We start from the raw sequence: 13,156 nt of genomic DNA, 5'->3' as shown, positions 1-13,156 counted from the left end.
CAGGGCCACCGGCTCTGATCCCAACGATTATTTTCTCATTCATCTAAGAATTCTGATATGCTCCGTAATGGCTTGTCTGCTGAGGTGGGTTGAAGGGGGGTGTGGGAATGCAGAAAAAAGTAAAAAAAAAAAAAAGTCTCACGGACAATGTGCTCTCTGCTGGAGCTCTCTCTCCCAGCAGGTGGGGACCAATCAGCATCAGGCATTAGTTGTACGCCTGGGAGCGAACATCTTAATCCCCTGGCGGTAAATCCCAAACTTGGAAAATATACTTAATAGCATTATGTGACCAAGTCTAGCTGCCATGTCTCCCGCTGAAACAGTCAAACAACGGCACTAATTCCTGCAGCCACAGTTGGTGTAAGGAAGATTTTTCAAACTGTGCACATAATGTTGGTATGAGCAGTTCAGTAAATGATGCTGCTGACCTGAGCTGACATGCCGATTAGGCAGGTCTCTGCAAGCCGCTGCAAATGTCACGGAGGCCAGTTAATTGGGGAGGAGAAAACAAATATTTAAAAACACTGATGACAAAGATTGTGATTACAAAAAGAGAGAAAAGTCCTCTAAGTGTTTTATCTTCTGTAATTTTGTGTGTAGAATTTAAAATTAGTCTCTGAGTGTGGATTTTGTTTACGCATTATAGGGGGTTGGGGTGGAGGGACACATGACACTGTGGTAGCATCTGGCATCCTCTACGCAGTCATCTGCTGGTGCTGTGGAAGCACTGAGAGGGACAGCAAAAGACTGAACAAGCTTAGTCCTGGACTGTCCCCTAGAGACCACCGAGGAGGTGGGTGAAAGGAAGACGTTAACCAAGCTGACATCTATCATGGACAACACCTCTCATCCCCTTCATGAGACTGTGCGTGCACTGAGCAGCTCGTTTAGCAGCAGACTGCTGCACCCACAGTGCAAGGGGGAACGCTACCGCAGGTCCTTCATCCCATCAGCTGTCAGATTCTTTAACAGCACGACTTAATGTAGCACTGTTATGTCTGCTGTATTACTCATTACTTCCCTACCTCATTTACACTTTTTTTGTATCTCTGCTTACATGGCTTAGTATTTATATTGCTAAGTATTTTTAATGCTACACACCATGTGTGTATTTTACAACTCTGTGCACAATTATCCTGCGCAGCGATCAGTATGTATATGCCCATTTATCCATATAACTCTCATATATATGTACAAGTGAAAAGTGTATATCCTGTAAATAGTTTTGTGTGTATAGCCCTGCCCATTTAGTACTTTATATTATTTTGTTATATTTGTATATTTCTAAATTCTCATAGGTATAAACACATTTTATATTTTTAGCTTAATTTTATAAGTGTCCTACTGTCACTTTCTCCTTCCTATCTGTACTGCTTGAGCTGCTGTGACAAGTGAATTTGGGATCAATAAAGTTTTATCTTATCTTATCTTATGAAATGGGGGGTCAGTCAGAAAGTGGTCTAATGCCAATTTGCACCACAAGTTCACACTTACTCAAACTTACATGAGATGAGACCTGATGTAAGATTTGACTGTAGCCTCTGCTCCCGTTCACATTGATAACTGCCAGGGTTTGCGCTGAAATGGCTGTACGCCCAGTTTTTGGTCTTATGTTCATTTTCCTAAATAAGGATCTCTGCATGTGCAAATGACAACTAGCAGTTTCTCGCATGACTAACCGGCATCTTCATCATCGTCCATCTCCCCATTGAGCTCTGATGTTTTCATGAGCCGAGCCTCCATCACCTCCATCTCCTGTGATTCTAATTGTTTCTTTACGGCATCATATTTAGCCTGTAATGTACAGATTCAAACACAAATCACAAAAAAGAGCTCGTTGGTCACATTAAAATCTGAATTTTTTAAAATATTATGATGTGTTTATATCAGTTTGTGTAAGTGCCTGTAGCTCCTTCATGTCCTTCTCCAGGCGGAGTCTCTCTGAAGTCTCAGTCTCCAGCAACTGCGACGCTGACTCACTGGTGCTTCTCTCATCCGCCAGTTCTGCCAACAAGTCTGAGATCTGGACACACACACACACACACACACACACACACACACACAGGGTGTCAAAACAAAAAAAATGACAAAATACTTGCCACCGTTCTTGTACAAGTAATCAGATCTTTAACTGGAATGAAAGAATTTAACTCAAATACAGTCCCCACAGCATGCACTGCCACAGGCAAGGGGACCCACCCTGCTCTCCAATCGATCCGTGTTCAGCCTCAGCTCATTGCGCTCTTTCTCCACCCTCTCCAGCTTCGATTTCTGCTGCTGGATCTCCTCCTGGAGCACAGAATGCAGCTATATTGGTTATTTGTAATGTTACAGGTGCAACTGTGAAATATTAAGGATTACAAGAGCAAAATTAAAAATTAATAAAAGGAAGTTCTATGCTGCCGTGGTAGGTATTGCATCTTTAAGAGGATTAGAGTCTAACTTAGAGGAATCTGTCGGTTAGGGCTGTATCACACAGAAAGGCCTCCTTACGTCTTTGCCTCGCATCTGTTCCTCAGTGAGCTGGACTTTAATAAGCGGCTGCACTGTGGTGAGGAGCTTCCACCACGGCCAGTCCTTCACGCCACGGTTCTTCTTGATGTTCTTCTGGATGCAGCGGATTGCTAGATCCTGAAGCTGAAACACACACACACACACACACACACACGAGCAGTCACCAAACAAGAATGTGGACATTTATTACAGTGTAAACAAACAGGAATCTGCAGTTTGAGTCAATTGTAGTGCAATATTAATATATAAGTGCTTCAATAAGTGCTTCATAATTAAGACAGCATAAATAATAAAAACTCCACTGCAGCAATATGTCCAATAACATGGTGTAAAATGCACTATGTGGAAACAGATGGCTGTGAGTGGGAATGCACAGACATTACAGGGTGGCAGTGTCCAGAGGTCCAGAAAAAAAATGAGACAAACATAAAAAACTAGAATTATCACCTCTTGGTTGTATGACTCTGCACACCAACTCAAAAATAGCACATATGGTTTGCATTGTGTTGCATTTTTGACTTATCATTAGATTTCAGAGTGGTCTTGTTTTAGTTTTCCGATGTGATTTCATGCACTTCCACATACTTTGCACTTATACCTATTTAAATTCAATAGTTTGTTTTATTGGCATTCTACCTGTTTAATATGACATCATCTCCTTTATTAGCGTCATATCTGCTTATACATATGATTATTTCTTTTACTCTTAATTCTTATCTGCTTATATGAGCTTAATTCTCTTATCTACATTTTAATTATTTATTTACTAAATGGTATTTTTGAACATGCACCCTCATATGTTCTTGTACGCCATGTTGTTTATTATTTGTGCTCTAATATTTTTTAATGTTCTTCATTTTGGTTATGTCATATAAGGGAGGTGGGGGAGGAGCTTCATGGGTTTCTGATATCTGATTTTATTCTATAAACCTTTTTATCTGGGAAGCTTGAGAGCTGCAATATAAATAAAATATTTTAACTTATTGTATTTTATAGTGTGTTTTTAAATTGTACTGTAGCTTTCTTTCTTTTTAAATATTTATTAGTATCTTTCATTGATTCTCATTTGTTTTTATCTCTGTTGTCTTTTTCACCTCTTAGAGCTTGCACATAAGGAAGTCCTAGGTAGCCGTATTGCCTGTCTGTGCATGTACAAATGGCAAAATAAATAAATAAACTTCTTGAAATAAAAATGTCTGTAAAACAATACAATCAGCACAGTTAAACCCCTTATGTTCCTGAGATAACACATGGCCAGGAGTGTTTTTGCAGAGTATTATGATGTCACTGTGGAGTGGACCTTTGACCTTTTGGATATAAAATGTCATCCCTTTACCACTGTATCCAATTAGGCATTTGTGTGAAATTCTGTCATAATTAGCATATGACCTCCTGAGTTACAGCCAAAAACATGTTTTGTAAGGTGTTACAGGTGAGGAGGTGGTTGTGCCCATTTTCTCGTGTGTGTTCTTTTTTTGTGTGTGCCTCTCCAGGTGCCACCCTCCTCTCATCCTCACTGTGCAGAGTGTTTGAGCACACCTTTACTTAATCTGCTCATGCAGCATGCAGTTCATAAGGACTGAAGAAGGCAAATGTCAGTGATTGTGAGACCAGTGTGGCAGTGTGAGTGCTGTGAGTTGGACTGAAGACTGAGGACAACAGCTATAGTGCCCTGTAAGCGGCGATCAAAATTTGAATTTTACTTTCTTTGCTTTTAAAGACAGTAGCCTTTTGCTCAGTTTTTTTAAAACCTGCTTTTAAATCACTACTTTTGTTTATGCATTCACTTCCATTTCCCTTTTTCCCTTTTATTTATTCAATGTTACCTCCCTCATCCCCTGAGGCTAATCAAGGAATGTAACATGAGGTCAGAATGTCCCTGACCTTTGGTCTTCCACCAGCAAATTCAAATTAGTTCATCCTTGAGTCCAATTAAGCCCAGTATACAATGTGCAAGTTTGGGCTGTCCCAGATGAAAAATGAACATCGTTAAAGAAATGTGGTGATAACTTTAGTTGTGGCTCAAAAACGGCAATTCAACATTGCGCAGTGAAAGAGGTTCAAACATGGCTGTTGGTCTTTCAACCAAAGACAGCCTGGAATAAAATTATGACAGTGTCAGAAAATTTGGATTGATCATTTCACTGTGTGACTGCTGTTACGACCTACATCTACTAACCGACCAATAGAAATGCAGTATGAAATGACGCACCGATCAGTGTGACACTGCTGCAAATACTTACTTTGAGCTATTGTTTCAAAACTGGCATGCCAAGTTGGCCTCTTTTCCTCAGTGGCCACATTGTCCTCCTCCTCAGATTTTCTTTCAACAAATATAAATGCCACTATGGCGAGGGCTCAATTTGTTTGTTTACATTTTTCACTTATCACTACAGTGATGCAGATGAATGACTCACACTGACGTTTCGTTCTTACATATGACGTCATTGGTCATCGCACAGTCTGCATACATCAAACTTGATGTCGTACCTAAGTTCATCAAAATCTGTGTTGCACAGTTTAGCTGCACTAAACATATAAGATTGCAAAAATCTCACAGTCTGCAGGAGGCTTCAGGCTATTGTGGCAAATTTGAAGTAATGCCCTAAAGCTGTTTTGGAGATATTGCTTTCAAGAGGACGTGACAGACTGGGTCAAATTAACTTTGACCTTTGATCACCACATTCTAATCAGTTCATCCTTGACTCGAAAAAGACGTTTGTGCCAAATTTTTTTAAAAATCCCTCAAGGTCCTCTTAAGATACTGCGTTCATTAGAATGACACAGATGCAATGTAACAGTGACCTATGACTAATAAAATCTAATCAATTCATTGTTGAGTTCAAGTGGATGTTTGTGCCATATTAGGAAAAATTTCATCAAAGTGTTTTGACATATTATTTAAAATGATAGCATTTTCAAGAATGGGAGAAAACAGAATGCCTCAAGCCACGGCTGTCTTAGGCACAGAGGCATAAAAATCTTAATTACTCACTGGAATAAATGCTTGACAGAACTCGTCTACTGTTACCATATCATGAACAATATTTGAAGAAAAAAAACCCACTCCTCTCTCATTCTTGTTTAAATTGCCTTTGTATGGGCTCGCAGCTAACCCAGGACTTTGCAGCCTCCTCCAGAGAGTGTCTGCAGACTGTGTTCCAAGGCTGCAAGCTAATTTTTGATTAATTAAATCAAACATGTTGGCAGCTAATTCCAAGTATTACACGATTTCCATGCTGCTTATGCATGAGGCTCTCCAGCAGCAGCAGATTACGGGCAAACCCAATTAAAGCGACGCAATTCTCAGCATCAGGTACATTTTGCCCTGAAGGTACTCTCTATGACCAATTAGGATTTGTCACACAGTGAAAGCCTTAACATGGAGCAAAAAGCAGCAAATCTCTGACAGAAGATTTAAACAGGTCTCACTTGTCATATTTAGTCGAAAATGAATAGAAAACAAACAAACAATTATGCCGCTTGAACACCGTGGATAAACATTTTGGTATTCATGTCACATTAAGAGGGTGTGACAGCTGTAAGACAGTGTGATGTGAATTAGGTTTGTGAGCCAAGATTAAGACAAAAGCGTGTTTTCATTCTCTTCCGCAATGTTCTACATTTCCCTCAGAGTTAAAAATGTGTTTCAGTGTGTGCACGCACAGGATATGTGTGCAGGCATGTGTGTATATGTGAGGCACTTGAGTGCTGTGATATGTGACTGCTGCACCGCCTAATGTCAATTCGATCCCGCTTCTGAAGCAAACACTTAAGCTCTAAGTATTTCTACATCATGAAATAATGCCTTGCTCAAGGATTGCGGCTCTGATCACATGGGTGGCCTAATTAAACAGCAACCTCCATGGGTAAAAAAAAACTGATCTAACAGCAAAAACTGTAGTTCTTCTAATGGCCACTGGAGGCTGGCTCCAAAAGCAAGTCAGTCTTCATAGATCCCCACGTTAAAATGCTCAAATTTAAAGCAAAAATTAACATGTTCATAGCCTGGTACAAAAGGGATTTTCTATTGCTATAGAGAGGGGTGAGTTTTTATATAACTCATCCATTTAATCCTATGAAGCCTGAGAAAATTAGTTTGATTTCTTTCAAAAACATGGGGAAAAGGTAATGAGCAACTTGGGAAGAAATGACGCAAAAATAAAAAAAATTTTAAAAAAAGTAAAAATTACAAAAAACCCTGAAAATTCAGAAGGGAAAAAAGAGGGGAACAAAAGTTTAAAAGAAAAGGGAAAAAAAACATGTCCACAGCCAAAATGCCGAACTTGAGGCTTCAAAACTATAGTCAACAAACCAATGGGTAATGTCACTGTGGCTATATCCATTATTTTATACATCCTATGGGCTTCATCAATGGCCTGTTATTTGCCTGGCTAATGTCATTGTCATAATATCATCAAATTACATTTAAATCCTGAAATATACATTTAAAAGAACTATAATCCTAGCTGTTACTTAGAATGGCCTTCACAAATGTAATCCATGCACATACTACAAAGAAATGTGCCTGATATGGTGCTTATCCATGCCTTTACAGTGCCAGGCATTCATGATTCTTCAATATGGAAATATGTAACTGTGTGTGTTAGATATTCCATATACCTGTCTGATAAAGGCATATCATAAAATGCAGTGAGCGCTTTTGCGATGAGGGTATATGGTTAAAATTCATAGGCATGGTATTACTAGGCTAAAGTTAGCTTATACTGGCAGCTTTACACTGCTTTACTCATTTCAATGTAAATAACTAAATCCCCTCCAAAAAACAACAACAAAAAAAAAAAAACTGTGTAGGGTACCTGAAGGACAAACCACCCAATGCGGTAAGTGCCTGCTGAGGCAAAATAACAGACTTTTAAAATGTCAGGTTGTCCCCTTGAGGAGACAGTTGAAAGAGGGGGAAAAAAAAACAAGAAAAATTATGGCTTTGTCATTTAATGTCACATGGGCCTGGCACAGCTTCACAAGGTTAACATGCCAGGGAATATCAATCAAAGGCAACTTGTGACTTTCTGTCACATCCATATACATCAACCAGCGAGTGTCTGAGAGGTTTTACCAGAACTCATCTGCACTGCTCCAGAGACAAACTATCACCTTCTGTACCTGCAAAGACTAAATACTTCAAGGGATAACAGGGCAACAGCGAAGGCGCAAGTGAATGTTATTACACAATGATTACTCTAAGACTGACCGCAGTCTGTAAATCATGGAGAGAAGTGAAGATGGAAATCACTCCACAGCTCTGCTTTGGTTCCATTATTCTAGTGTCGACTAATTGAATCAGGAATAATATAAACAGAATGAGTTTCAGAGAGAAAAAATGCCTTTTCGGTAATAATTTCAAGACTGTATAGTGCACATGTAACAGATGAATGGTGATAAATGTAGCATACAGTCAATGCTTGGTGGAAAAAAATGGTAAAAAAACGGGAAGCAAACCAGGCACTGCTTCTTGCTTCTGATTTCTCTATTGTGCGCATTTACCATTTCGATATGACTCCTGACTGCAGGTACTAAGCTCGTAATTTGAAAAGCTTGGATTTATTTTCAAAAGGCTGCACATGAACTTGTCAAATCATTCCATTACTGAAAAGACTAGAGGTTGATAATGCATGACTGGACTATTCAATGCAGTGAATACCTGCACCAAGCTACTCCATCATTGACCCAGAGTAAGCCATGCACTGTATATTGTACTGCATCATGAGACATAGCTCAGCCTGAATTGCTTTTTTATACAGTTATCCTGTGTGATCTGTTATCCTTTGATGTTATGAAAAATTATTTTAACTGGAGTTCGAATAAAAAACTGTGTGGTGTTTTTTTGAGCAAACTTGTATCGTCAGTTATAAATGCTATCACGGGCAGTGTTGGAAGTAAAGCATTACTGTAATTCCACTAATTTTGGTGGTAACTAGAAATGTAACCAATTACTTTTTAAAATAAATAATGCAAATAAATGATTGAAATTTAAATTGAACAAACAAACTTGCTGTTTTTGATCTTATAATTCTGTGATCCCTCTTTAAATTAAAATTTTTTTGCGGGTCCATGAACGCAGCACAGGCAGACTCGTCATTTGTTTTGTTTTTTCCCCTCAGCATAAGTTTGATGAGTTTGAGTTGCAGAGTGGATGATTTAACGGTTCATCCAATCACAACTGCTTGTATCAGGTCAATGGATGAGAGTAGAAGCCACTGCAGAGGCGAGTGAAAGTTTCACTTTCACTGCAGCTGGTGTTCTGCTGCTCCATCTGTGTTTAGAGCACACTCTGCGCTCCGAGAGTGTGGTGCAATGAATAACTGAATGGTATTTATATTCCAATCGTGCCCCTAATGAATGGTCCAGCTCCAAAAATATAAAAATCACTGCATGGCAGCAGATGTTTTAATCATGGTGGGCCGTGTGGGAAACCATCAGTGAAAAGAAGGTGGAAGGTGGACTATTGCATGCAATGTTTCTGTAAATTACTAAATTAACATTATTTAGAATGCCATAACAGGCATTAGTCACAGCACACAATGGGCAAAATTTCAAGCAATTTGAACTTGCTAATTTAACCTCCTTGAGATCAAGTACAAATTAGGCCTTTAGTTGTAAGTTGTAGTCTATGTGCAATATCTGAATTACTGTTAAACCTCAGTGAGTTTATGTTTTTGTAAATAACTTCATTAGACCTATGATAGAAAATCACTATCAAATATCTCAGAAAATTTTGTTTTTTTCACTCTGCCAAGAGTATAAAAAACTTTCTTGTGCGGGTTGATTTAAAGGACTGTCAAGGCTACAATAATAGGTCTATCAAAGCACATCTTTGTGTTTTATTGTTCTACAAGGCTACTTTCTTTTCATCATACTGATAATAGGTATTATCGTGGATAAAATTTGACAGTTGTCTTGTTCCAAACTGTGCCACATTAAAAAGACAATTGAACCAGATATTTCAAAGTACCTTGGAAGTTCCCTGTAAGTAACTACTTTGAAATGTAGTAATTGGTAAATTAACTAGCCACTGTAAGTAATTACTAATATTCAATAACAAGCACAACACTATCCAAGGGAAACAAACTGTAATGTTCAGTACTTCTGAAGCTCACATGTTAACATGTTATGTCTCACTTGTTTAAGCCATACAAAAGCATACGTGTGAAATCAATACATCATGGACTCATGGGGAGTTATGTGCCAGACCATTTACGGGCCCAGTGCTGTTACTATAGCTGGACTTTGTTACCTTTGGACAGTACCAGGGTAGTTGTTTCCCCTTGTTCCTTGTTTTAGTTTATATTACATAACCAGCTGCTGGTAGTAGCATCAGATTTACCAAAAACATGACAGTCGCATCAGTCTTCATCTGAATCTCCAAATGCATTTGAGATGTTTGTGTTATTTTTTGCTCTGCTGCATAAGGGTTTGTGTCGGCCTGCCACGCTTAAAACGTCTGCCTCCATGTATTTTTATTTGTGCACCTTGGATCTGTTTTTTAGGAGCATTATTGATATATATCTATATACCATTCTGTTATTTGTTGCGCCACACTTGCTTTCACTCGCCACTGTAGCAGCTCCTCCTCTCATCCAACGATCTAATCTGCTCTGATGGGATCGACAGATCAATAATCCACCCCGAGACTCCAACTCCTAAAACTGCTGCTGGAAAAAAAAGAACTAATGACAAGTTCTGCCTACGCTGCATTCAGGGACATGCAAAAACATCAAAATTTAGAAGGGGCACAGTATTATCAATTAAAAGTGAGTATGAAAGTAAGGTGCATAATCATGTGCACAGTTTACATAAGCCTGTACACAGAGCATCCTATAGCCCTGACTTGATAGAATCTGTGGTGGCATTCAGTGTCACTCATAATTGCGTGTTACATCTTACCTCGCTAACTTGAGTTTAAGAGCAAAATCACACATTAAAGTGAAAAAGAAGTCTTATTTTTCTATTATAGCTACATTTGAAAGAGATGAGAAAGGGGGCACATGGAGGCAAAGGGAAGAACATCTCTTGGCTAATGACTTTTGTAATTGCACAGTTGCCTAGCAATTTTGAATGGTTCCTCACTGTTGATTTACTCCACGTTCTAGCAGATTATGAAGCACCAGGCCTTTAGCCTGCTTCACTGTGTGAATAATGACCTTTGAACATAATAAAGAAAATGCACTGGCCTTCCTTGGTTCCCCATTTTCAACTAACATCCATTACTCAGACTCTCGTGGTAAAATATCAGAAGAGAGCTGGAAGTCCAGTAATATAAAAGGTCATATTGATTTACCTTATTGCAAAGATGACAATTTAATAGTTTTACTGGCATCATATACAAGATATCTACTCAGTAACCGCATGTCACACTGGATGGAGAGCAGCAATGTTGATTCTGTTTCTGCTGGTTCATCAGTAGCCAGCTGAGGCGGCACATTCACTTAAATAGTAATCACAGAGAGGGAGAAGGACTGCAGGGCTCCATATATCACAAGAGGACATGTATGAGGTCCGGAGAGATGGACCCATCACATTGTGGGAGAAAAATGGAAGATGGGTGGAGCAGATGCGTGTGTGAGTCAGCAGTATGTTTGATAGGGCTGCATTTAACAGGAGCTGTTTGATGAAATGCAACAGAAATGGATGTGACGCTATCAAATATCCCCGTGGGAGAGCTGCCTGGATGGATTACAGAACGGGAGGGAGGGTGTAAGGGCAATTGATTTAGAGAAGACATTTATAATTAGTTGAAGATTTACAGCAGAGCAGGTTGGATCTACCCAAAGAGCAGAGCAAACAGGCACTAAAATTAGCCCGGAACAAGGAACGCTCAACTCCTGGTGGACTCCAAGGCAACACGGCCTCTGGAGCTCACATTCCTCACCTACTTTATTTGAAAAACAGACCTAAGCAGCCGAATGGACCTTGGTACTCACTTTGTTTGCCTGCTATTACATTTTTGTCAGTGTAACTTGTGTCTTGCATTAGAGAATCCACTTCATTTTCTATCATTTAGATAATTTGCATGAAATGTGTGATTGATAGTTCAGTTTGGATGAATATACCTTTGGTGTTTTGAAAACTGAATTTCAGGAATTCTCTCATGTCGCTGTAGTATAGAGGCTAGTTGGAAAATATGTCAACGAAGAGAGAAAAGAAATTCCATTCTGATATACAGTATTCTTCTTATTGTAGATAATGTTACTTATTATCTGATGTGCCGAGACTAATACCATAACAGTTAACATTTTGAGTTCCATGACAATCCAGTGTTAATGTCTTATGTTTCTGTATATACATATGTTAGGCCATTAACCCTTTGAAACCTGGGATCGACATCAGTTTTCTTGTGCTGTGTCAGACGCCTTCCACAAGCTGTAAAAACCTTTGAAACCTGAGCAAATTGGTTTGATTTATTTCGAACACATGGGGGCAAAAGGCAATTGGCAACTTTAAATGCACCACAAATTGCAAGAAATTTGTAAAAGGTGAAAAGAAAATGGTGTTGATATTAGGAAATTGATCTGAAAATTAGTTTTATAAAAAGGTGGAAATTTACAAAATAAAAAGGAGAAATGTCCTGAAAATTATATTATAATCTTTCTAATTATATCTTTTTGTACTGATTTTTATTATTTTTATTTTTTTTTCACCGTTTTAGGGTCATTTTTCTGGTTTTGTGTTTTAGTTTTTGTTTAGATTTTTCTTTAAATTTGTGTAACTCTTGTAACTTTTTATTAACTTGCTTATTTCCGGGCCACGTCTTGTTGCACTGTTGTTTTTGAGAAAAAACAATTTGCTTGGGTTTCAAAGGGTTAATTGTTCTTTGGTTCTTTTTCTTAAAAAGACATAGATACAACTTTGATTTGAAGGGGAGCATTGATTGTAATAAACAAAAAAAAATACTGGGAAAGCCTTTTTGAGTGTAAGGAGGACTAATTTTTACCTAAAGATTTCATTTCCATTCAGATATTTTGAGGTAGGAGTTCAAGGAACTCCTTTGAAAATGACCATGCCAGTTCTTCCTTCCCCAAAATTTAGCCTCATTTTGGAGCGTTATGAAACCCACTTACCAACAAGATTTGCATTATGATCCTGGGTTTTTGTTTATAGTGACCGGTTTTTAAATGTTTCATGTATTCATCCATTACATTTATATGCTGATTCATTGTGAAACTCATTTCCCCATGTGTCGTGTCTTGTCCTACTTCGTGCCTTTGTCTGTTTCCCGCCTGTTTTCTGACACATCTGCCCTCTATCAGCCTTGTTAGTCCCTCCCTGTTCCCAGAGTCTTCCCTGCACACCTGATATGTGTTAGTCTTGTTTGCGCCATCCAAGTGTTCCCTGCCACTCCTTCGTTGCCAGCCAATCTCTGTGTTTCCCTCCATTAGCCCATGTCCACCTCCCCCAGCTGTTTCTTGTTCTTGTGATTAGCTCCATGTATATATATATACCTGTGTGGCTCCCTTTGTTCCTTGTCAGTTTTTCTGTTTTCATTGCCATGGTGTTGTTCCCTGCTCAGTCTGTCATGTTATGTTTTGTTTTTCGTCCCTGAGTTTATCCTTGTGTCCATCGTTTCATTCTTGTTGGTTTTTAGTTTACTTTTGTTTCTTTTTTCTTTTGTGCTTTAAGT

General features: G+C 38.8%; 1 protein-coding gene across 1 annotated transcript in view; it reads right to left on the bottom strand.

The window, feature by feature from the left end:
• Window positions 1–13,156, bottom strand: part of LOC121952334 (unconventional myosin-XVIIIa-like) — an 86,557-nt gene that overhangs the window by 31,314 nt on the left and 42,087 nt on the right. Inside the window, 4 exon segments of the mRNA XM_042498940.1 lie at window positions 1,680–1,794; window positions 1,904–2,023; window positions 2,200–2,289; window positions 2,494–2,637. Coding sequence (XP_042354874.1) covers window positions 1,680–1,794; window positions 1,904–2,023; window positions 2,200–2,289; window positions 2,494–2,637 — 469 coding nt within the window.

This window comes from Plectropomus leopardus, chromosome 13 (assembly GCF_008729295.1).
Source record: "Plectropomus leopardus isolate mb chromosome 13, YSFRI_Pleo_2.0, whole genome shotgun sequence".
Taxonomy (NCBI): domain Eukaryota; kingdom Metazoa; phylum Chordata; class Actinopteri; order Perciformes; family Serranidae; genus Plectropomus; species Plectropomus leopardus.
Note: the sequence above shows the minus strand (reverse complement) of the source record. Positions and strands in the feature narration are given on the sequence as shown.